Source organism: Sorex araneus, chromosome 3 (assembly GCF_027595985.1).
Source record: "Sorex araneus isolate mSorAra2 chromosome 3, mSorAra2.pri, whole genome shotgun sequence".
NCBI lineage: Eukaryota > Metazoa > Chordata > Mammalia > Eulipotyphla > Soricidae > Sorex > Sorex araneus.
Window position 1 is genome coordinate 66,282,967 of NC_073304.1, and position 25,335 is coordinate 66,308,301.

At 41.0% G+C, this 25,335-nt stretch overlaps 1 protein-coding gene and 1 pseudogene across 9 annotated transcripts in view; one reads left to right on the forward strand and one right to left on the reverse strand.

Annotated features, from left to right (window-relative positions):
- HECTD1 (HECT domain E3 ubiquitin protein ligase 1) overlaps nt 1–25,335 on the forward strand; it is a 98,237-nt gene that overhangs the window by 13,500 nt on the left and 59,402 nt on the right. For 8 of the 9 annotated variants that reach the window (XM_055130521.1, XM_055130525.1, XM_055130526.1 and 5 more), the window contains exons 3-8: nt 10,851–11,085; nt 16,906–17,133; nt 19,540–19,821; nt 19,928–20,198; nt 21,271–21,347; nt 21,435–21,533. In XM_055130521.1, coding sequence (XP_054986496.1) covers nt 10,851–11,085; nt 16,906–17,133; nt 19,540–19,821; nt 19,928–20,198; nt 21,271–21,347; nt 21,435–21,533 — 1,192 coding nt within the window. The remainder of the gene's footprint in view (nt 1–10,850; nt 11,086–16,905; nt 17,134–19,539; nt 19,822–19,927; nt 20,199–21,270; nt 21,348–21,434; nt 21,534–25,335) is intronic. The other variant, XM_055130524.1, reaches the window with a different exon arrangement.
- On the reverse strand, nt 3,926–7,926 carry LOC129403323 (40S ribosomal protein S25-like; annotated as a pseudogene).

Consider the following 25,335-nt stretch of genomic DNA (forward strand, 5'->3'; position numbering starts at 1 on the left):
GATTTGGGTGATGAATTATGCCATAATTAAGTTTCCAGTTTCATCTTTTGTTTGTCCCTCATTGGTTTTATCATTTCAGGTGCAGTTTGAAGTTGAATTCAAGACCTCTTTTTATTTTTTTCTGCCTTTCCATTCCCTTTGCTGTGATGACTGTGGTGCTCACCAGGGCATCACACTTTAGTGATAGTGCTTGCATCTGTGCTCGCCATGGGATTCAATCCGTGGTGCTTGTGCACTTTTTGGTTGTAGTGTGCTACTGGGGTTGCTGTGGTGCTCACCCATGTGTTGCACATTTGTGAGTGGTGATGTTCTCTTGTGCTAGTACTCACAGCTGGCCTCTGCAGTGATTTCCACAGATCCCCCCATGGGGGCCACCCCCCCCCCCCGTTCTGTCTTAAAAAGCAGACTTGCAGGAGTCGGACTTGGTGCACGTGGGCAGCACCAGGGATCAAAATCATGGCTTCATGCTTGCATGGCAGGGGCTTTTATTACTGACATTGTCCCCAATGTTTTTCATCCACTAGGAACCTCGTACTAATGTTCTGGTTAGAAAGCTGGGACTCTTTAGGTTTTACCCATAGTTCCTCACCTCTTGCCTTCCACCCTTCTTTGTAGGGACAGTTTTTTTCTGGGACTGTTATTGATGTGAAAGTATTAAGAAAAAAGAATAAAATCACAAAATTCCTTTCTGGACTGCAGAGGTTATTGTTTTTAGTTTCTAGTATGTATTAATTTTTTTTAGGGCCTTTTTCAGGTGGCTTGTGCTACCCTCACACCATTGTACTGTGAACATGTCACTTAGTGTTTATTCTGCGGTCTTAAACCTTGGAGTGGCTCTTTGGGGTCAGAATCACTATTATCACTATCATCTCATTCGTTGATGCTCGAGCAGGTCCAGTAACGTCTCCATTTGTCCTAGCCCTGAGATTTTAGCAGCTTCTCTTTTTTTTTTTATGCTTTTTAATTGAGACACTGTGAGAACAGTTACAGGGCCTTCAGGATCAAGTCTCAGTCATACAATGATCAAACACCCATCCCTTCAGCAGTGCACATGATCCACCACCAAGAACCCCAGACACCCTCCCTCCCTCTCCCCCTCTGCCTGTGTGGCAGATGATTTTCAATTAACTCTCTCATTGCTATGATAACATTTAATTTTTCACCGAAAACTCACTATCATTATTTGGAGTTTTCCCTCTTAGCAGCTTGTCTTTAGTCATCCTTCCAAATGGTGCCGCAGGGTCAGGAGAATGAGACCCATCATTGTTGCTGTATTTGGCATATAAATATGCCACAGGGAGCTTGCCAGGCTCTCCCGAGCAGGCAGGAAAACTCTCGGTAGCTTGCCAGGTTCTCCAAGAGGGAGAACTAGGCTATAAGATGTTGCGCAGCCACAAAGCAGCTTTGCACTTCCGGGAGCTTGGTTTTATATAGTCTCTGGATGTTGGCTGGATGGGATTACATGGCTCGTAGCAGGTGTGTATGGGGGGATGTTGGGCAGTTTCTGGGTGTGACCACCTAGCTACAGGAAAGTGGGGGATCTGGGCGGAAGAGGCCCAGTCCCTATCCGAGCAGGCTTGGAGATCTCAGGCCCCGAGTTCCGCACACCTGGGTTGCTCTGCCAGTTCCTTCATGCGTGAGGCTCATCCGAACATGTGGAGAGGGGCCTTGAGCATGGTTGTGGAAGGGGGGAAGTCAGAATGGAAGGAAAAAAATCGCATGAGCTCCTTCCCGTTCCCTCTGGATCACAGAAGACCCTTTACTTGTTTCTCAGTGTTTTTGTGACTTAGTTTTGGGATTTTGTTTATTCAGGGGTCAAAGCTGGTAGAGAAAAAAGGAGAGGAAAGAAGCCCCTGAAACTCACTTTCATTATGGGTTGTTACTTAAGTTTTAACCTCCTTCTCTAGTTTACCTGTGCTGGGTACTCTTAGAGCCCTCAGATGCTTGGATGCACCATATGTGTTTTCCCAAGCCAGTTAGAAGGGAGCACAGAGCCAGAGAGGAAGAGAGAAGAGACTGGAGGGGAGGAGAAAGGAGAGGAGAGGGGAGGAAGCCAGCCTCAAAATTTTAAAATGGGGGAGTTAAATATATGTGTTTGGCAAGTTTGGAAATATCAGAACTGTTTAAACATTGAAAAAATTAAAAAAAAATTAATTGAATCACTGTGAGATAGCTTCTTACAAAGTTGTTTATGATTAGGTCTCAGTCATACAGTCATACAGTGTTCCAGAACCCATCTCTCTAGCAGCGTATGTTTCTCAGCACCAGTGTCCCCAGTTTCCCTCATCACCCCCTAACCTCCCCCTGTCCCTCCCCCCGCCTGCCTCTATGGCAGATACTCCTCCTCCTGCTCCTCCTCCTCCTCCTTCTTCCTTCTTTCTCTTCCTGTTCTCTCCTCCTCCTCCCCTCTCCTCCCTCCCTTCCTCTCTTTCCCTTCCTTTCTCTCCCCTCCCCTTTTGGGCATTGTGGTTTGCAATACAGATACTGAAAGGTTATCAGGAATATCCCTTTACCTACTTCTAACACTCAGTTCTTCTCCAGAGTGATCATTTCCCACTATTTAAACAATGAAGATTTTCATACTATCTAGAAATAAGACATTTTAACTTTTCAGTCTATTATCTCATCTATATTCCCCCTCCCCCACCCTACCCCCGTGTCACACCTGGCATTGCTTAAGGCCTACTTCTGGCTCTGTACTCAGGAATCACTCCTGGCAGGCTTGGGGGACTGTATGACATGCCAGGGATTGAACCTGGTTTGGTGTTGGGCAAGTGCCCTACCTGCTCTGGCCTTATCTACATACTTCTATATGATAAGTACAATGTTGGATATGATTTTAACCTGATATTTCTAGCAAACTTTTGCATCATAGCTTATGAAATTTAAAACTTGCATAATACTAGAGACGTAGCTAAGTGGGCTGAATGCTGCATGCTTGGTTTGAATGTGGGAGGCCCAGGTTTAAACCCTAGAACTGCAAAAAGCTGTAGCATCAGAACCCCCCCCATCAGAAATGACCCCTGAGCACAGAGCAGTGGTAACTCTTGAGCACAGCTGGATGTGGCCCCCAAACAAAAACAACGCATAAGAAAAATTGTATAATAGATTACGAATATGTTTAGTCGTACTCAGGAGTCATGAGCTATGTTGCAGTGAGTATTCTGTATGTACACTTGCCTGATAATTTTTTTAAGTTCTAATTTTAAAATTATATTCAGAGTTGAAAGTTGATAACTTTGTCTTAGCTAATTCTATTTAAAAGCTTGAAAATATCAATTTTCCAAAAACTAATACATTTCATGTTGGGTTGGGAGTGGAAAAATAGGTACTCTGCTTCTGGTATAATAGTGCACTGGTGTAGCATTTTTAGAAGTTATTTCATATATATTTCAGACTGTACCGTACACATTTCAGAGTTTTATTTTTGGTGGGGGACCCTTCCTGGTGATTTCTGACTAATCAGATCCAGTGGTTCAATGAATGCTAGACTTGAAACTACAGTTTTACTGTATTAGCCCTTAGGCCACCCACCCCATCAGTGCTTTGGGACCTCACATAAGTGATGCAGGGTATATTAAACGGGGGGTTGGAGCATGCCTTGTGCCTTAACTTCTAACTACCTCATTTGTTCACATCTGGAAATCTTAAAATACTGGTAGTGTATAAAAAGAAGCTTTCAAGATTTTTCATCCTAGCATTGTTTCAGATGGTAAACCAGAAACACCTAAATGGTTAAAAATATATCGTAGTAATGTGCTTTCACTATAGTGAATGTTGTGTAGACATTATGAAAACTTGGCTTAGATATTTTCACATTAATGTGGAAATATGCTCAAAATATCAATTAAGGAAGTATGGAAATTATAGAATAGTATTTGTGATGTAATCTTTTCTTTGACTTAATAAAGTTTTATTTTTCTGCTCACACATCTTCCCCTGCAGCTGGGGCGTCACCCTTGGTATTTCTGGTGTACATTACTTGTGCTCTGTGCTTTGAAACCAGTTTAGTTAAGTCCTTTACTGAGGACCTCCTGAAGGACCACTCTGGCTATAACTACTCCTGAATCTTCAGCCTCTCACACACAGCAGCAGTTCTAAGCTTATAGTTGGGACTTCCTTGCCAAGCTTGTCATAGGTGGCTTTGTCAAATAGACAAAGTTATTGAGCTTGTCCTGAACTTTGTGTTTAGACCACTTCTTTTTTGCTGTGCTCTTGGATTTGTTCACAGGATCTTTGTCTTTCCTCGCCAACTTTCTGGCATCTTTCTTGTTTTCGTCGTCTTTGGGAGGCAGCGTGAAACTCAGAAGGCAGCAGCCACCACTGCAACCATGCTAAGATATTGGGCAAAAAGCTTTGTGGTGTAATCTTGTATGTAAAAGTTTAGCGACTAGGCATTGGAATCATCTGATGGCTTGTTCTCTCATGTTCTTGATACTCGCTGTTAGTTGGAACAGCGAGTTTGGGTGGGTTTGGGTGTTGCAATATTCTATCTGCATGTGAACTTGTGATGTAGTTTTGTGAACTTCCTCATAACACGGGGGCTATGATCCAAAAACAAGAGTCCCAAGAGAATCATGAGACGCATTTATTGTCTTAACTTTAGAAGTCCCAGAGTTGTCACTTTCACCATGCTCATACTCAGATTCAAGGATGGGGTTCGTAGACTTTCTTAGAGGGAAGATACGAAGTCATTTTATAAAAAAAAAATATAGGCAAGACTCACAATTACTGTGCAGTGGGTCCTCAGGTCACTGTAATAAAGCATGTGCCAATAAAGTGAGTTACAGGAATTTTTTTGTTCTATAGTTCATTTAAAAGTTTTTATACTGGGGCCGGAGCGATAGCACAGCGGGTAGGGCGTTTGCCTTGCACGCGGCCGACCCGGGTTCGATCCCCGGCATCCCATATGGTCCCCCAAGCACCGCCAGGAGTAATTCCTGAGTGCAAAGCCAGGAGTAACCCCTGAGCATCGCTGGGTGTGACCCAAAAAAGCAAAAAAAAAAAAAAAAAAAAAAAAAAAAGTTTTTATACTGTGTATGGTTTATTACATATGCAATGGCATACTGTCTGAAGATGTAATGTGCTTGCCTTCGTTAAATGTGACGGATGTAAAATGAGCACATGGTGTTGGAAAAATGGTGTGTATGCTTCATGCATGTTGTCATAATCTGTCATAATCTTTCAATATCACTGTCACTGTCATCCCGTTGCTCATCGATTTGTTCGAGCGGGCACCAGTAACGTCTCTCATTGAGAGACTTACTTTTTTTTTTTTTGCTTTTTGGGTCACACCCGGCGATGCACAGGGGTTACTCCTGGCTCTACACTCAGGAATTACCCCTGGCGGTGCTCAGGGGACCATATGGGGTGCTGGGAATCGAACCCGGGTCGGCCATGTGCAAGGCAAACACTGTACCCGCTGTGCTATTGCTCCAGCCCTGGGAGAGACTTATTGTTACTGTTTTTGGCATATCCAGTACGCCACGGGTAGCTTGCCAGGCTCTGCCGTGCGGGTGAGATACTCTCGGTAGCTTTTGCCAGGCTGTCCGAGAGGGTCGGAGGAATCGAACATGGGTTGGCCGCGTGAAAGGCGAACGCCCAACTGCTGTGCTATCACTCCAGTTCCAATCTTTTTTTTTCTTTAAATTTTATTTTATTGAATCACCATGTGGAGAATTACAATGCTTTCAGGTTTAAGTCTCAGTTATACAATGCTGAAACAACCATCCCTTCACCACTGCCCATATTCCACCACCAAAAAAAAAAAAAAACAAACAAACTCCAGTACACCTCCCATCTCGCCCCCTGCCCCCCGTAATTGATAAATTTCACTTTACTTTCTCTTTACTTTGGTTACATTCAATATTTCAACAAAAACCTCACTATTATTGTTAGGAGTACCCCACTAGAGTCAGACCTGTTGTGAAGAGATACGAGGTTTTGGATTTCTGTACTTTAGCAACTAAGTCCAGGGAGATTCTTCCAGATATTGGATCATTGCAAACTTGTAACTCTGATCTGTGGTCACCATGATATGGCGGTCGCCACACCCTTCACCCCCGGCAAGGAAGAGGCAAGAGAGAGAAATACCTTTCCCCTCCTGGGCAGGCATGGGGCCGCGGCTTAGTTCTCAGTCTGGAGACATTCTGCAAGGAGCTGCCCATACCAAAAGTAGTTTAGCTGGCTTCTGGAGTCATACTCGTGCAGCTGTGGAGGGGCCACATGCATGCGGCCCCCGGGATCACATCTCGGCGGCAGGCGGAGCCGGTGCTGCCTCAGCCCCAATCTTTTAATATGTACATAAGAACACCTATAAAATCTTTGTGGCTCAGTAAGGCAAAGACCATAAAACATGGTAGACTTGTATCTGTATATATAGGATGGGAGATAATGTGGATATGAGTGAATGCTTTGCATGTGGATGGCCTCTCTTTCTTTGGCACTGTATTGTCCCTCCCAGCACTGCTGGAAGTGATCCCAAGCACCCCTGGGAGTGATTTGTAAGCAAGCACTGAGTAGCTCCTGAGCACTACTGGAAATGACTCACAAAACAAAGGAAAACGAAAATCACAGTCTACAGTAAAGAACTTGTAGATGTAAAGAACTTGTCTGCTCAGCCAACTTCTGTGTAGTTTATTAAGCGTCTTTTGTGTGCTGAACATTGTACTACATATTTTATACACATAATCTCAAATCCTTAAGGTAGGGAGTTCATTGATTTGACTGACTTTTTCCTTTATCCTTCTCCCCCAACCCCGGTGCTAGGGATTAGTTCAGGGCCACACACATGCAAGGCAGGCATGGTACACATCCCAGTCCCTTTTGGGATAGGGGTGTAAGAGCCTCTCAAGTAGTGCTCTGGAGACCTGGGGCCCCTCTTAGTGGTTCTTGGCTAACCAGGCTGGCTGTTCAGAGTTGAACATGCAGTACTATTTGAACTCTGCAGCTCTGGAAACTGCCTGGGTCACTGTGGCAGTACTTGGGAGCCTCCAGGGCTGTACCTGGGAGATGTGTGATTCCAGGGATTGAATGGAATTAGACATGGCAAGTCATGTGCCTAAAACCCTGTATTCGTTCTCAGCCCCTTTTATTTTTGTGAAATCTTTTTTTCCCCATATCTCCCTAATTGAGCATCACTTCTCAGAATATTTAATGAATCTACCAATTTTAGGCTTAAAAAAATCATAATGGTTAGTTTTATTTTATATAATGACTTAATTACATTATTTTACTCTTAAAACAGTTTCTTTCTTGGGCCAGAGTACAGTGGGTAACTTTGCATGTGGCTGACCTGGGTTCTCATATGGTCCTCCAACTCTCTCTAGGAGTGATCCCTGAGTGCAGAGCCTGGAATAAGCCTTGGCCACAGACAACTCTTTCCCCCAAAACAATGGCAACAACAGTTTTTTTTTTTTCTTCTTCTTCTTTTTTTTTTAATTGCTGGGGCCTAATTCTGTGCAGGGTCATTCCTGGATGTGCTCAGGAGACTGATGCTGAAGATCAAACTAGTGTTGGCTTTGTGCAAGGCAAGCACCTTAACCCCTCCATAGTAGCTCTCTGCCTCAATCCCCTTTTTAAGTTGTGGAGACTATACCCAGTGGTGGCGAGGAATCATGCTGGTGTTGAACCCAGGGCCTTGCACATCACAGGTGTGTACTCTACCACTTGAGTTACATTGTTTAGTCCTGAACTCAGTTTCTTTAGCTGGATTATTTTCTTAATAGTTGTCTTTTATTGAGTGAATGCTTGGTAGCAAGCAACTGGGTTTGATTGTAGAAAAGCAAGGGTGGGAGGGACACCTCAGTGAGCTGAGTGCATGCTTTGTGTGAAGGAGGCTCAGTCTCTGAAACTACCTGGTGTGCTCCCAAAACACCAAAAAGGAAAAGCAGAGTAAATAACTGACTTTACCTTCAACCTGCTCATGTTTTCATTCATGAGACTTTAAATAGGAAAAAATAATAGTTTTATGGATTCTTTGAGAGATGAGTTTCATTGAGTATTCTATCCTGAAACTACCTAAGAACACAACTGTAAATAGAGGAAGCACTTTATGACTTGAGTTCTTATATATGTGTGTGTGTGTGTTATATGTATGTGTATACAAACACAAACACTGTGTGTGTATATCTATATATATTATATGTATATAAAGAGAGAGAAGAGAGAAGACAGATTTGGGGGCTGTAGCTGGTGGTGCTAGGGATCACTCCTGGTAGTGTGCTGGTCATCACATGGTGTGCTGGGTTCAGCCCTAGGGTGGATGCATGTAAGGTGAGTGCCTTAACTGCTGTACTCTCTTCTGTCTCGTCTTTATAGATATTTAAAAAAATTTTGTGGGAGTGGGTTTTGGTGCTCCAGACAGTGCTCAGGGATCACACCTGGTGGTACTTGGGTACCCAGTGTGACGCTGGGGGTTGAACTAAGATCTGTTGTGTGTAAGACAAGGGCTTTACTTTTTTTTTTATCTCTCTGGCCCAGGATCTGGAAACTTTAGATTTGGAAGTATATGTAGTTCTTATATGATAAATCAGGAGTAGAGTTTTTGTGGGGTGTGGAAAAGAGCAATGAATGAGAATGGTCACAGATCAGATCTGTAGCCCTGATGAATTTGGATTATGTTCTACATGGTGCAGAGTTAATGGAGATTTAAGGATGAAGTGTCTATCAGATTTGTTTTACAAAAACGGCTCTTAATAAAGTGAATGGAATTTGAGGCTCTAGTGAGATTTTAGTTAGGGAGTTCTTATAATCTGAGTAAGCAACAGTGAGCCTTGGAATTCGATGAAGCATGTGAGCACTGCAATCAAGTGTGTTTGTAACCTTTGGCAGCCATCATAACCGTGTGTGAGATCTCTGGTCTTCTCAGAAACACGGTAAGGGGAAGGGAAAGAAGATACAAAAACAAACAGATTGGAGGACTTGTGACTTTTCCTTAACTGGGTAGATATAAATTAGAGCTTAAATCATTAAAGTGAGGTCATGTGACTGGATGTGTGGGTCAGGAAGAATCAGAACATATGTTTTAAGATAAACTTCTTTGTTTTGTTAACTGTGAATGTTTGGTTTGTGTACCTATTTTATATGCCTATAAAATTGCAATTGTGTAAAATTTCTCAGGCAGACAGTAGTAGAGTGGGCTGGGGAAAATTTTTCTTGGACAAGAAGTGGTTCCAAATGGAAAAGCTTAAAGCCCTGGGTTATGAATTTGAGTACCAATGTAAATTTTCAGTATTCATAGGGAAACTTCATTTAGTTTTGGAAAAGCTTGATTCCGAGCTCTTCCTTGCCCCCCCCCCCATAAGTCTGAGATTGACAGTAGTAATATTTAAGTTGAGCCAGAAAGGATGACAAAACCAAGTAGGGTTGGAGAGGGGACATTTTAGGCATTTTAGGCAGCAGGACATTGCACGTCAGCAAATTTTTCCCCCCTTTCCTATTTCTATTGAAAACCACAAGTTTAGAGCTATACCTCTTCATTCTAGCCTAACTCCACAAAGTTCATTCTAATTTTATGTTTGTAATCCCATCCTGCAATGAGAAACCTTCTTCTCATCCTTCTTAGATATTTGATCAGTTTCCTTGTATATATCAGTTGCCCATCACAGGAGTTATACCTTGCACACAGGAGTTATACCTTGCATAGATGCCCTTTTCACCTCATGGAATGGTTGTGCCCTCTATATAAAGATGATGAGTTGGGGTGGAATCACATCATTTCAGGAGTATTGTTTTGAACATGCTCCTTTTGTTATGCTTGTAATAATTCTAAGTGGAGGTAAGGAGTTGGTGTCTTGTGGAGATATCTTAGAAAATTTCATGTCTGAGTTTTATATCCTTGGTATGTGAACTAATAGGACATGGAGTTCAGAACTAATGCTGGAAAGAAAAATTGTGAAAGGGGCTGGAGAGATAATATAACGAGTAGAGTGCTTGCCTTGCAAGCTGCTGATTGTTGGCACCCTCATGCCACCAGGGGTAAGCCCTGAGGGTCGCTGGGTGTAAACAAACAGAAAACCCCACTGCTTCCTTCCTTCTTTCCCTCCTTCTGGTGGTGCTCAGGGGACCATAAATGTATATGCAGTGCTGTGGAATCAAGCCAGGGTCAGCCACATGGGGGGTAGGTGCCTTATTCATTGTGTTATCTCTCTGGCCTGAAAACCATGGTTTTAAGCTTCACATCACCATTGCTACCATAACACAGGAGTTATATTGTCCCTTGCCTTTAGGAATTACTTTTTTGTGGTGGAGGCATTTCCCACTGTGTGCTCTGGAAGCGATGTTGTTTTAGTGGTGGAACCTGAGTGATCCTGAGTCACAGTATGTGGTCCAGCATTTTGAGCCATTTTTCTCTCTGCTTCAGGAACTCCTAATGTAAATAACGAAAAAAAGTGATATGTTAAACAGGGTAAACAGACAATTTTGTTGTTGTTGTTGCCATCACCACACCTTGTAGTTCAGGGGAACTATGCCATGCTGGGGATCCTGCCCAGGAATTTATACATGTGGAGCAGATGAGCTACACTTGAACCCCATTTCTAGCTAGATCCTGTTTTTAGGAGGTTTTAGAAACATGAAAGTACCCCTTAACTATCCTGAGATTGAAAACATGTTATAGATCAGTTAATGTTTGAACTGACTATTGTCTAGGATTTAAATGCTACTCCTCTAAACTTTACGGCTTGATTTTTCAGCAGTGATGAAATAGATTGGTAAGTATTATAAAGGTGAAAAGCACTATAAGCAATATTACTCAATACACATTCAGACTTAGTCTGAAAATAATGTATTATTCTGTTTTGTTTCTTTTGTTAACATTTTGATGTTAAGTATAATTTCTTTTATTACAGATGTCCTCCTCGAACTTTCTTACCAGCTCTCTGCAAAATATTTCTTGATGAAAGTGCTCCAGACAATGTTTTAGAGGTCACAGCTCGTGCCATAACATACTACCTGGATGTGTCTGCAGAATGCACCCGGAGAATTGTTGGGGTAGATGGAGCTATAAAAGCACTTTGTAATCGCTTGGTTGTGGTTGAACTTAACAATAGGACTAGTAGAGACTTGGCTGAACAGTGTGTAAAGGTAAGTTTGATTATTTCTTGGCTCACTTGAAGATCACTTCAGTTAGAGAATAAAAGCATGTATGTCGGGGCCAAAGGAATAGAATAGTGAGTAGGGCATTTACCTTACAGGAGCTGACTGGGTTCAATCCCTGGCACCCCGTGGGGTCTCCCAAGCCTACCAGGAGTGATCCCTGAGTACAGAGCCAGGATTAAGCTCTGAATACTACCAGGTGTAGCCCCCAAACAAAACAAAACAAAAATTATCATTATTGGGAATTTGGAACAGAACAGGGAAGTCACGGTCCTTATGATGTGTAAGAGATCCTTTTGCTTGGGAAAAACTTTCTTTGAAATTTTTATTACAATCTTTTAATTTTTGTAAATATACATATTCATACTTTTTATAGGCCGATTCAGATTTTCCCTTAAAGTTTTCTTAATTCTCCTTACTTCACTCTTACTAAATTATATTATTTATAGGGTTAATCTGTTTCATGTGAATTTTAAACTATATTAGTGTACTTACTTATACCATTCATTTAAAAAATTATATACCCATTACAGAATAAAGATAGTTAAATATTGTTTTTATGAGGTTAAGAACAAAAAGAAATATTTGTTTGATGAAAATTGAATAGGTCACTAATTGTGCTGTTCTATACTGCCTTCTTGCTCTTCAGTTCCTGGTAGCTGCTAATAATTTGAGATTTTTTTTATACTTTTAACAGTTTTGGAGCAACAGGTGATGCTCAGTTTCTTTTTATACAGAGTGATTTTGTATGAAAACAGCAGCAACAGCCATAACAACTAACACTCCCAGTGCCTTATGTATTATACTGAGCACTTGTGTTAACTCATTTGATCTATATTACAATTCTGTGTGCCTATGTGCTAGGTACCACTCATACTGTTTCTGGGAAATGGGGGGTTGCGGGGGGGAGGGGGACAAAGTGTATAATGGCTAAATAATTTACTTGGGATAATGGAGGTGGTGGCAGAGCCAGATTTGGAGATCTGAAATTTAAAGATTAAGAAGTCAGCTGGTTCTGGGGCTCATGGATGTTACTATTTATAGTTATACTCCCTTTAGAGCTAGTTGTTTTGTTCTATTCCTGGGGGAACTAATTATAAACTTTTTGGGACACTAAGTTTGATTACTGGATTAGGCATTATATCAGAAGTTTTTTTTTTTTTTTTTTTTTTTGCTTTTTGGGTCACACCTGGCGATGCACAGGGGTTACTCCTGGCTCTGCACTCAGGAATTACCCCTGGCAGTGCTCAGGGGACCATATGGGATGCTGGGATTCGAACCCGGGTTGACCGCGTGCAAGGCAAACGCCCTACCCGCTGTGCTATCACTCCAGCCCCCAATATATCAGAAGTTTTGTTAGTTTCTAGTTTAAGTATTTTTATAATTCTTGCTTTTGTAGGTAAACACTTTCAAAATTTTTGCCTTCAAATACCTTTATAAGTTTAAATTATTGATAGTACAGTGGGTAGGGCATTTGTCTTGCATGTGGCCAACCCAGGTTCGATCCCCAGCATCCCATGTGGTCTCGCAAGCACCCCCAGGAGTAATTCCTGAGTGCAGAGCCAGGAGTAATCCCTGAATATCGTGTGACCCCCAAAGCCCCCCCGAAAAACAAGTTTAAAATACTGAGATACCCTGGAGTCTTTATTATACAGATTATATCTGTATTTACTGTATTAGCTATTACTACTGGAAGCTTAAAATATTTACCAGTTTTTCTCTTTTTTGTGGGGGGGGGGAAGGGGGATCACACCCAGTGATGCTCTGTACTGGCTCTGTATTCAGGAATTACTCCTGGTGGTGCTCAGGGAATCACATGGGATGCCAGAGATTGAACTCTGGTTGGCTGCATGCAAGGCAGATGCCCTACCCACTGTACTATTGCTCTGCACCCCCACCCCAATTTTTCTTAAAATTTTTAACAAACTTGTTGCATGCTATTATGCTTTCTATTTTGGGGGGCAGGTGGGCTTCCCAAGTGGTTCTCAGGAGGCTTATGGGCCCATTTGGGGATTCTCAAACTCTGCAGTGTTAGGGAGATCCCACACTACCTAGACAGAGGTTGGGGGGTCTCTCAGGTTATAATCAGCAATGTTTGGGGGTATCTGTTGCTGGGTATCAAACCGGGTCAGACACATGTAAGGCTTCTGCTTTAACTCTTACCTAATCTATCTAGCTGTCTTATGCTTTACTTTTTTGTTTTTGGACTGCATGCAGCTATGCTCAGGGCTTAGTCTTGACTCTGTTTAAGAATTACTCCTGGCAATGCTTAGAGGATCATGTGGGGTACCTGGGATTGAAACTGGGTTGACTGTGTGCAAGGCATATATCCTGTCCTCTATATGTTTCTCCATTCCCACTTTACTTTTTATTTTTTAATTAAAAATATACTTTTTAATTGCATCTCCATGAGATACACTGTTAGAAGGTTGTTCATGATTGGGTTTCAGTCATACTATGTTCCATGTTCCAATACCTCCCTTCAGCAGCATACATTTCCCACCACCGATGTCCCCAATTTCCTTCCCGTTTCTCCCCTGTCCAACTCTCTCTCCCCCTTTTCCCACTTTTTAAATAAATTATTTCTCAAGCAAATAGAAAATTAGTGAGAAGAATAACACTGGTAAGCATTTTTGCAAGTTGAAAATACCTGGTTTAGTAGAAGAGAGTTACATCCTTGTATTTGCTTCTGTATGTAGTTAATTGCTGTATCAGCCTTCACTTATTCTTTGGAAAACTTATTCTGAAAGAATGAGAATGAAAAAGACATTTGTATTACTAAGGAAAAATAAAGATAATTTCAAGGATCCCGAGAAATGTCTTCATCTCACAGTGATAGCATTGTTTTAGGTGTTAGCATCATGTCCTTTTGCCAGCATCACTGTATCACCGTCACTGTCATCCCATTGCTCATTGATTTGCTCAAGCGGGCACCAGTAGTGTCTCCATTGTGAGACTTGTTACTGTTTTTGGTATATCAAATACGCCACAGGTAGCTTGCCAGGCTCTGCCGTAGATTTGCCACATGAATAGACTTATTTCTATCTGGCTCTAGTCTCAAAGGTAGAGGTGTTACTCTGTTCAGAGCTTTTTTCCCTCTTATTGTCTTGATCACATTACTTTATGTTTATTCTAGGACTGGGATTTTACTTCACAGTATTTTCAGTTTTTGTGTTGTTACACCCTGCTTTCCTTTTTTCTTTACAGGTGATTCTTAGTATTTTTCAATTTTTCTATGATTCTGGTTTTGTTTTGTTTTATGAGTAGCTTGGGGACTGCTTCTGGTAGTCAAAAATAGTCACTCCTGGTAGTTCTGTGCCATATGGTGCTAGTATTGAGCCTGGGCCTCCTGCATGCGAAGTTTGCTCTCTAGCCTTTGACTTCTTTCTCTTGCACAACTCGCCTTGTTTTTACCTCTTAAATCTAAATTTGCCTCCACAATTTCTTCGGTCAGTACCATACTTTATATAGAAGTTCTCCAGACCTCTCTGGAGCCATGGTTGGTCTTCAATCACCAAATCCATAACTAGTGCCAGTTCTCGGGTGTGAAAAGGTTGAAACCATTCTAATACTTTGTTTATAATGCTGAAGAGGGCCAGAGAGATAATACAGCAGGTAGAGTGGCTTGCCTTGCATGTGGCTGACCCAGGTTCAGTCCCAGGCACTGCGTACATCCCCTGAGCACAGCCAGATGTGGCTCCCAGCAACAAACAAGTGAAGAGAGCACTGCTTTAGAGTAGTACTAAACTTCAGTTGTTTTTAGATCTATTGTTACGTACATATCCTTTATACCTTTATCTCTCTTTTGATTTGGGACAGGGAAGGGGGTGGTGGTGGGTGGGCAACAACTGGCAGTGCTCAAGGCTTACTCCTTGCTGTGTGGTCAGGGATCACTTCTGGCAAAGCTGGGGGACCACATGCTTGGTTGGCCCTGTGTAAGGGAAGCAGTCTTAATCCTTGCACTGTCTCTCTGCCCTATGCCTTTATCTTTTGTTCTGACCCTTCCCACTCCACCCCACCCCCTCTTGATTTCTAGACTCTCTATTCACAGGTTTTTAAAGATCTCCTATTGCATATTTGAATACATTATCTTTTACAGCAGGTCAGCTCTTTGGTAATTGACATCCCATCAATACCCTTCTGGTCATTCAAGACAAAATGGAATGATTTTGAGGGGATGATGGCTCCCAAATGGTGCTTAGGAAGCAATTTGTTGCTAACCAGACCAGCTGTTCAGTATATGGGCCTGAGAATATGATTCTGCTCTTGTCCTGAGTGTCTGGAATACCCTAGCTACGGTGGGACTGGGGGCCTCCAAGGGCTTCACCCAGCACTGGGGTGCTGGAGACTACGTATTGCTAAGAATCTGTGCTCTTAACACCAAACTACCTCTTGGACTCAGAAATGAATGTTTTAATTCCTTTTTAAATACTCACTTAATGGTAAATCTTATTCAGGTTTATTTCCTCCTATTTTTCTGCTATAGGTAAGTCTTACCCTTTTGAATACTAATAGTTGAATATTTGCATTTGCTTCTATACTTTGCCTGTAGCCTCTTTTTGTTTTTTTTTTGGGGGGTGAGGGGCAGGTAGTGCTCAGACTTACTACTGCTTACTGCTCTTGGCAGAGCTCAGGGTACCTTATGGAGTGTTGAGGATAGAACCTGGGTTTGCTGCATGCAACGCGTTCACCCTGTCTGCCATACTGTCTTTCTGTCCCTGATATCTTAGAGTTATTAATTGAAAATTTGACATTTCCCTGCTTAAAATGTTTTTCTTACAGAATAGAGCCTTAAATTTGTTGTATGTATTTATAGCTCCTATAAATTAGTTTTTGTTAGTTTTGGAGGGTCACAGTGGTACTGGGGAACTTGATGTACCGTGCAAGGGATTGAACCCAGGCTTACCACGTACAAGGCTTGTGCTCTTCCACTTGAGGTGCATCTCTGGTCCGTTAACTTGACTTCCACATTGAATATCATAAATATAATGTGAGTTAGAGAATCAGAGTAGATTTTTGACTTGTAAGGAACCAGCGAGACAGACAGGGGTAAGGTTCAATCCCTTAACCCTACCAGGAGTGACACCTGACCACACAGCCAGGAGTAAGCCCTAAATGCCACTGAGTATGGCCCCAAAATCAAAACCAAAAAGCAAGCAAAATAAATGGTTAATGTTTTAGTTTGGTAACTACATATGTAGTTAAAGACGTATCTTCACATGCATATATATGTATGCAATAAAAATAGTAATAACTAGCATTTATTTAAATTTATTTTTTATGCTTAGGATTTTAGCAGAATTTTCTGAATTGTCTTAGTGTTTCTTAACTTGGTGTGAAGATCCCACTTTCTAATTTATGCTGTCCAGTATGATTATACTTAAGACTATTAAACACTTTAAATTGTGATTTCCCAGATTAAAATATTTCATAATGATAAAGTATACCTGAAGGGGCTGGACAGATAATACAGGGGTTAAGTTGCTTGCCTAGTATGTGGCTGACTCCATTTTGATGCCTGTATATGCTTCCCTGAGCACCACCAGAAGTCACACCTGGTCACTGCTGAGTGTTGCTCCTGATGACCTCTTCCCATAGATATTCATGGAATTTTGAAGGCTAAGAGCATTAGGTGAACGACATCAATAGTATTGGGCTAAGTAAAGCCACATTAAAATTGATATATTTGATTTTGCATTACCTTAAAAATGTGCCTATTAGAAATCTGGAAGAGACAGTGTTTTCTGTGATTATAGAAAAATTCAAAAAAGGACTTCCTATATTGTTAATTTTGTTTTACTGTTACAGGTCTTAGAACTGATATGCACTCGTGAGTCTGGAGCAGTGTTTGAGGCTGGTGGTTTGAACTGCGTGCTTACCTTCATTCGGGACAGTGGACACCTGGTTCATAAAGACACTTTGCACTCAGCCATGGCAGTGGTATCAAGACTCTGCGGCAAAATGGAACCACAAGACTCTTCTTTAGAAATTTGTGTAGAATCTTTGTCTAGTTTATTAAAACATGAAGATCATCAGGTAAATAAATTGCTGCTCTATTAAAAAATGCTATGAAGTATATTATTTTTCACAATTATTTTAGGGGTCCAAGGACATAGCCCCATAACAAGAACCTGCTTCTAAATACAAGGCCTTGGGTTATATCCCCATGACCCCTACAAAAAAAGCAGGCTAACAGTGTTCTCTTTTGATAAATGATAAAATTTGATTTGTTTCACTTCAAGTAGAGGTATACTTGCGTTTTTTCTTTCTTACACTTTACATCAGTACTGGCAGTTTTGTCAGTGAAATGTTAATTTTTATTTTGTTTTATTTTTATTTTGGGGCCACATCTGGTGCTGCCCGGGGCTTACTCTTGGGTCTATGCTCCGGGTCACTCCTAGTGGGGCTCAGGAGACTATATGTGGTACAGGGGGTTGAATCTTGAACAGCCACATACAAGTGCCCTGTCCTCTGTACTATCATTCCAGCTTAAGAAGCATTAATTTCTTTGCGGTGTTTTCCCAAAGTTCTCCCCCTAGTTAACTCTCGTTTAGTTAGTTGACTCCTGTACCCCCAGCTTTATTTTATTTCAGTTTTTATTTAGGCACCATGCTCACAGTACCATTCATAGTAGTGTTCAGGCATACAATGTTCCAACACAACCACCCACCACCAGAGTGTCCGCATCCTTCCTCCAGTTATCCGCCTGCCCCACCCCCCTTGGCATTCTCAGATCTGCCAGCCCACTCTCAGCGGCTGTTAGCAGTAAAAGCACCAGTAAAAACACCGTTTTTACTGTGTTTCTTTATGTCCACCACACAGGAGAGATCATTCTGTTTTTGTCCCTCTCCCACTCACTGACTTCACTCAAGTATCATACCTTCTAGTTCCGTCCACATACAGTGAATTGCAGGATCATTGAAGCTTGTTTTGGCAGTGGGCACACCTGGCAATGCTGAGGGGATATTCCTGACTTTGCATTCAGGAATTACTCTTGCTGGTGTTCAGGGGACCATAAGAGTTGCTGGGGATTTAACCCAAGTTGGCCAAGTACAAAGCAAGCACCCTACCTGCTATATAATATCTCTCCAGTCCAGAAACCTTTTTTTTTTTTTTTTTTTTTTTTTTGCTTTTTGGGTCACACTCGGCGATGCACAGGGGTCACTTCTAGCTCTGCATTCAGGAATTACCCCTGGTGGTGCCCAGGGGACCATATGGGATGCTGGGATTCGAACCGGGTTGGCTGCGTGCAAGGCAAACGCCCTACCCGCTGTGCTATCTCTCCAGCCCCCAGTCCAGAAACATTTTAAATGATAAATGTGATTTGTTTTTCAAACATTTTTGAAGGAAAAATGTTTTTCCTTCAAATTTAAGTGTTCACAAATACACATTTTTTGTGATTGTGGGCGGGTGTCTCCCAAGCAATGGATCCAGGTTTCCCAGAGCCACTCCAGGTGATGCTCAGTTACGAGACTGGATGGGTCTATGCCAGGTAGTGCTGTGTTTAGGCCCAGCTTGGTAAACCTTTAGGGCTATACCTAGAAGTGTTGTATGTTTGTATCTGAGGGACAAGCGTGGTGTGGTGCCGTAGATCAAACATAGGCAAGCCCTCAGGTCCTTGGAACTATCTCCTTGGCTCCATAGAAATTGTGTGTGTGTGTGTGTGTGTGTGTGTGTGTGTGTGTGTGTGTATTAAAAATTTTTATTTGTGTGGGGAGAGAGGGCTTTTGGGCAACACCTAGTGCTGCTCAGGGCTTACCCCAGGGATCGCTCCTGGGGGGTTCAGGGAACCATACACATTGTGAGGGTAGACTATTATCTTTGGCCCTTTTGTTTTGTTTTGTTTTGGTGGGTTCACCAAAAAGGTGGTGTTTTGGAATTACTCCCAGCCCTGTGTTTGGAATTGATCCTGATGGAGCAAAGCACAAGAGTACCCACTGTACTATCACTCTCCAATAGTTTCTAATGGTGTGATTGTACTGTGTTAATTTGTTGACTCAGCCCAATTTTGTTGATCTAAAAAGATCTTATAGGTGTAAACTTGTTTAATTAGCACACTATAATACTACTTTTAATGCTCTTTTGTCATTCAATTGTAAAATATTTTAGTTGATACTGTAGATGATCATGTTAAAATTTATACATAGTAAAAACTGCGTTTTTGTTATAAATTTAGGTTATTTACACATTTGTCTCATTTAAGCTCTGACAGTGAAGGTAAAGGTGCCATTTTTATCTCCATTTACAGAGAAGGGATGTTAAGGTTCATAAAGTTTCATAACATCCTCAGTTCATAAAGTCAGCAGAAAGTGGAACCAGGATTCAGTTTAAACAGATTGTATGCCTTATCTGTTTGCTCTTGCTCTTTCTCTATAGTCTTATTTTGAAATGCAATTGCTTTACTATGTGTAATGTCCCTATACACCTTCTTTACATCATTAGGTTTCAGATGGAGCTCTCCGCTGCTTTGCATCACTAGCTGACCGCTTTACCCGTCGTGGTGTTGACCCAGCTCCATTAGCTAAGCATGGACTCACTGAGGAGCTTTTGTCTCGAATGGCTGCTGCTGGTGGTACTGTATCAGGGCCATCATCAGCTTGCAAACCAAGTCGTAGCACGACGGGTGCGCCTTCCACAGCTGCAGATTCAAAATTGAGCAATCAGGTGTCAACGATTGTAAGTCTGCTCTCAACACTTTGCAGAGGCTCTCCAGTGGTAACTCACGTAAGAGTGATTTTTAAATCTCTGACTTACAATCTTTCAGAAAAGAAGTGTTTTTGTATCATCCAAATATATTAATATAATATATATTCTCCTGTTCTGTTTCTAGGATCTCCTGAGATCTGAGCTTCCAGATTCAATTGAAAGTGCACTGCAGGGTGATGAAAGATGTGTGCTTGATACCATGCGCCTGGTTGATCTTCTCTTGGTGCTATTATTTGAAGGACGAAAGGCTTTGCCAAAGTCTAGTGCTGGATCTACAGGCAGAATCCCAGGACTCCGAAGACTGGATAGTTCTGGGGAACGCTCACATCGGCAGCTTATAGACTGTATTCGAAGTAAAGATACTGATGCACTTATAGATGCAATTGATACAGGAGGTTGGAAAATATTTTTTAAAATATAAAAAGAAAACTATCAGATAAGGAATTACATAAGCATTTCTAGTTTTTCAAGTTTGGGCAGTGTTTTAAACAAAATGCCTAAAAACACATTACCACCTCCTTCTATATTCTTTCCTTCCCCTGAGTTCTATAATTACAAGTCTGTTTTATGGTCACACTTGAGTCTTATTGAGTGAGAAAATGAAATTTACCTGTTTCATCACCGCAGAAGGTGATTATGTTAATTGTAAGTTGAACTATAATACTCATTTTAGGGCTATTAATTTTGTCAGGATTGATGGAAATCAACATAAGTGAATTATAGGAACATACATAGCGTTTTTTACACTGGTTCATCAAGTGTTAAGTACAAATTGTAGAAGATGCTTTTGGGTTGCCACACTTGTTCTTTGTATTCTGTTGACTATAGATGTGGATGAATTTCTTTTCCACAGTTAGGACATGAGACAACTGGTACTCTAACATATTTTACATGTATTACATATTTATCTTCATGTGAGTCTTTTGAATACTTTTTTTTATAAACCAGATCTTACGTTTGCTGATTATTTACTAGCTTCGTTAATTTTTAAATGATAATTTAGGTAACATAGTTGCAGTAGTATTAATGTTGATGGTTTTGACATATAGAGTTATGGCTATTTACTACATTTTCATTGACCTAAATGTTTAAGATTTTTGTGACTATTAATAATTTTTGGAGGGTATACCTAAGGTGCTGGGGCAACCATGTGGTGCCAGGGATTGAGCCTGCTGCTCTCCATGTATAGTCTCGGTGCTGCTCCTTTGAGCCATCTCCCCTGCCCCATCGCTATTGCAAAGAGGTTTCAGCTTTGGGCTGAAGTGATAGTATAGTGGTAAGGCACTTGTTTTGTGTGTGCCTGGTCTGAGTTGGATCCCTGAATCCCATTTGGTCCCCTTAGCAGTGCCAGGGTCCCTGAGCATCAATAGGTGTGACCCAGAAACAAAAAAACAAAAGGCTTTGGCTTTAGAAAATGTCAGTGTTATGTTGGCTTTAAACATTTTTATTTTTCCTTTAAACTTCCAGCCTTTGAAGTAAACTTCATGGATGATGTGGGTCAGACTCTATTAAATTGGGCCTCTGCTTTTGGAACTCAGGAAATGGTAAGATAATAAATAAAAGCTAGTGTCTTGACTCAAAGATAGAATGTTAATAAAAGACCACTTTTATGATTCTCTTTCATTTTATAGGTAGAATTTCTGTGTGAAAGAGGTGCTGATGTTAATAGGGGTCAAAGGTCATCATCATTACATTATGCTGCATGTTTTGGAAGACCTCAAGTAGCAAAGGTAAAATACAGATTTTTAAAATGATTGTTTATTATTTACATTTTGTGTTCCTAGATCGTAGTGATATAAAATGCCATGTTTCCATGCCTTGTCCATTCATTCTGTTCTTCCCTAGCCCACTTTATGGTAACGTGTATTTTCACTATTTCTTCTTACAAGCAAACAAAATGTGTGTTTGTATGTGTATGTGTGTATCTGTATATAAGCACACACACATCCCATTATTTGAAGTGTAGCTAATGTACGTACTGATTTGTACTTTGCTCTTTTAATTTAATATTATATAACAAAGACCTCAGTAATCAGAAAGTTGTTTTTATGTATGAATATGCTGCAAGTTCATTAAACCTGTTGTAGGACATTGGATTGTTTATAGTATCTTACTATTAGCCTTGAGTAACTACGTATTTCTATTGTTTCTACTAATAAAGGAGATATTTACAGAAGAATCAGAAAAGGACTTTGGAGAGTTTTTTTTTTTTACAATGAGGAGAAAATTATTTTCAGAGAAATCATATAATTAGGAATTGAATCAAGGGACTTGAGTGATAGTATAGTGGATAGGGCATTGCATACGGCAAAACTGGATTTGTTTCCCAGCATCCCATACGTTCTGCTGACTCCTCCAGGAGTGATCCCTTAGTTCAGAGCCAGGAAAAATTCCTGACCACAGCCAGTTGTAGCCCAAAAACCAAACCAAAATTAAATCATTGAATCAAAAGCTATGATCTGAGTCTCTGGAATATGAGTGAAGTAATTAAGCATATTTTTAAAAAAAACTGATAAGCACAGCAACTAGACCTTGGGCAATTTTTTTAACTTTGGCTTGCAATGTTATCAATAAGTTGTACTTGTATTTCTGTCATGTTTATTGTGGTAATTATAAAAGACACAAACTTTTATTGTAGTAATTGATACATTGTTGATGCTCACATGATAACTTTTTTTTTCAATTATTATCTTTATGTTGTAAACATTTTTTCTAATAAGTGTTAAACCTGGAAAGGTGGTCTCTAAATTCAAAGCCGGTCGATTTAAATAAGATAGTTTTAGAGAGATGTATCTCTATGAGAGAAAAAATTATTGGTAGAAATAAATTAAGCAATTTTCCTTTTTAATCACTGTTTTGTAATTAATAGTGGCTTGAATGGGAGAGGAGCCCAAATGAATTTTAGCTAATCTGTCTTGATTATATATCAACCCACATTGATCTATAGCATAAACATTTTTAACATCTTTCAAGTAGACAAAAGTCTTAAAATTGTTGACTAGGTAGTAACTGCAGCACGATTACCACTACCTGTTCATACAATGAACATTCCCAAATGGACTTATTAACTTGGAGGAAAAATAAATCTGTCTTAGATGTTCTATATGACTGTTATTCTTTATGGCATAGATGACTATATTGCATGAAAAAACAAATATTGATGACATAGAATCAAAAACAGTAAAAAAGGGGCTGGAGCCATAGCACAGTGGGTAGGGCTTTTGCGTTGCATGTGGCCGACCCGTGTTCGATTCCCAGCATCCCATATGGTCCCCTGAGCACCGCCAGGAGTAATTCCGGAGTAACCCTTGTGCATCGCCAGGTATGACCCAAAAAGCAAAAAAAAAAAAAAACAGGCAGTAAAAGAATTGTGCTCAGGATGTGAAGTTAGAGAAATGTCTTTATTTAATTGCATTTACTTATATTCAAGTACTGTAAAAAAAAAAGTACTAAATGAGAAGGTTATATTTTTGTTTTGTTGTTGTTTTGGATTTTGGGCCACACCCAGCAACACTCAGGAGTTACTCCTGGCTCTGCACTCAAGAATTAATCCTGGTGGTGCTTGAGGAGACCATATGGGATGCCAGAGATTGATTCTGGGTCAAGTTGTGTGTGCAAGGCATGCACCTACCCGCTGTACTATTGCTATGGCTCCTAAAGTTTTATCAGTTAAAAAATTTCAAGATATTGAGGACCAGATAGAGTACTAGGGGTAAAGCTCTTTTGCATTTTACGTAGCTGATCCAGGTTTCATCCCCTGCACCCATTCTGTTTCCCCAAGTACCACTAGGAGTAATCCCTGAGCACAGAGCCAGTAGTAAGTCCTGAAAACTGCCAGATGTGGTATATCTATATGAGCCCCCCCCCCACAAAAAAAGGAAAATGCAAACATTCTGAAGAAAATAAATCATTGTTAGAAGATTTCATTGGCATTACGTTTTCTTCTTTACTTGTTTTGTTTTGGGGTATACCCAGTGATGCTTAGGGCTAACTTGTATCTCTACATTCAGGGATTACTCTAGCTGTGGTCGGGAGCTAGGGATTGAACCTGGATTGGTGCATGCAAGGCAAGCACCCTTCCTACCATACATTTCTCTGGTCCAGCATGGTTTCTTTTTCCAAATGGCACTTAATGTGTCTAATAATCTTTGACACGCTGTATTTTGATGAAATAATTTAAAACCAAGCAGTTTGGTGTTTTTAGCCAGTACCACAAAGCTTTCTAGATACATATATTTATTTGTTAGATGTATTTCTTGTCTCATGATGTGGTTCAGATGTCCACAACTCTGGGTGGGACTTCTAGGGGAAATGTGGTATGTTCTCTGTCTAAAAGAACTTCTAGGGTCTGAGAGTTAGCTCACCCAGCTAGAGCACATGCTCTGAATGTATGAGGCTGGAGCTAATTCTCTCCCCCCACCCAACTCCCAGTTATGCTCATGTATTACTCCTGGCTCTGCACTTAGGAGTTACGCCTGGTGGTTCTCTGAGGACCATATGGGATGCCAGGGATTGAGCATGTGCAAGGAGAACGCCTAGCCTGTTATACTGTCTTTCCAACCCCTGTGTTTGATACTTGACACCACATGGTTCCATAAGAACCTCTGAGAGTGACCAATAGGCATGGAACCAGGGTAGCCCCACTGTCTGCTGTGGCCCCAAAACCCACCAACCACACAAATATAATTAAAAGAGTATGTAGTATAGAAGAAAATCTACTAATTTAAATGGAGTTATGTGGGGGCCTGGAGAGATAGTACAGTAGATAAGGCCTTGCATACATCTGATTCGGGTTCTGATGCCCCATATGGTCTCTCCACCATGTCAGGGGTGATGCCCAAATATGAAACCAGAAGTAAGCCCTGACCATAACTTGGTATGACTCACAGCCTAACAAACAAGCACACAAAACAACAAAAAATCCCAAATGGATTTATGTTGGGGATATAGCTTGGTTTACTTGCCATATAATAATTGAAGTAGGAGACTGGGGTATATAGCCCACTTGTACAGCACAATTGTCTGTCTGAGGCCTGTGGTTTGATTCCTGGCTCTGCAAAAGAACAAATCAAAAACTGGATCTTTGCGGTTGTAGATCTAGTACAAGGTTTAAGGCACCTGCCTTGCATGCCTGTTTTGATCCCTCCACTGAATGAAGAAGTCCCCTGATATTTGCCAGGAGTAGTTTCTGAGCACTGCCGATGTGGCCCCAAACTTCCTCCCACCCAAATAAATAAAATCTTATGTTTCTCATTTATTCTAGAAATACTGACTTAATTTGGTAATTGGCAATGTATAGGAAAGGATGATTATTATTACATCACAAACTGAATACTGGTATTCCTATGTTAAAGAAATTTGGGACTGGAGAAATAGTTTTGTCCCCTAGCAGCACATGGTCCACTGAGTGCCAGGAGTGACCCTATAACACAGAGCCATGAGGAGCCCTTGAGCACCCCTGGGTGTGGTGCAAAAGCCCAACCCCTGTGCACCCTAAAGAAAGAAACTTGAAAGCTTGATGGAGATAACAGA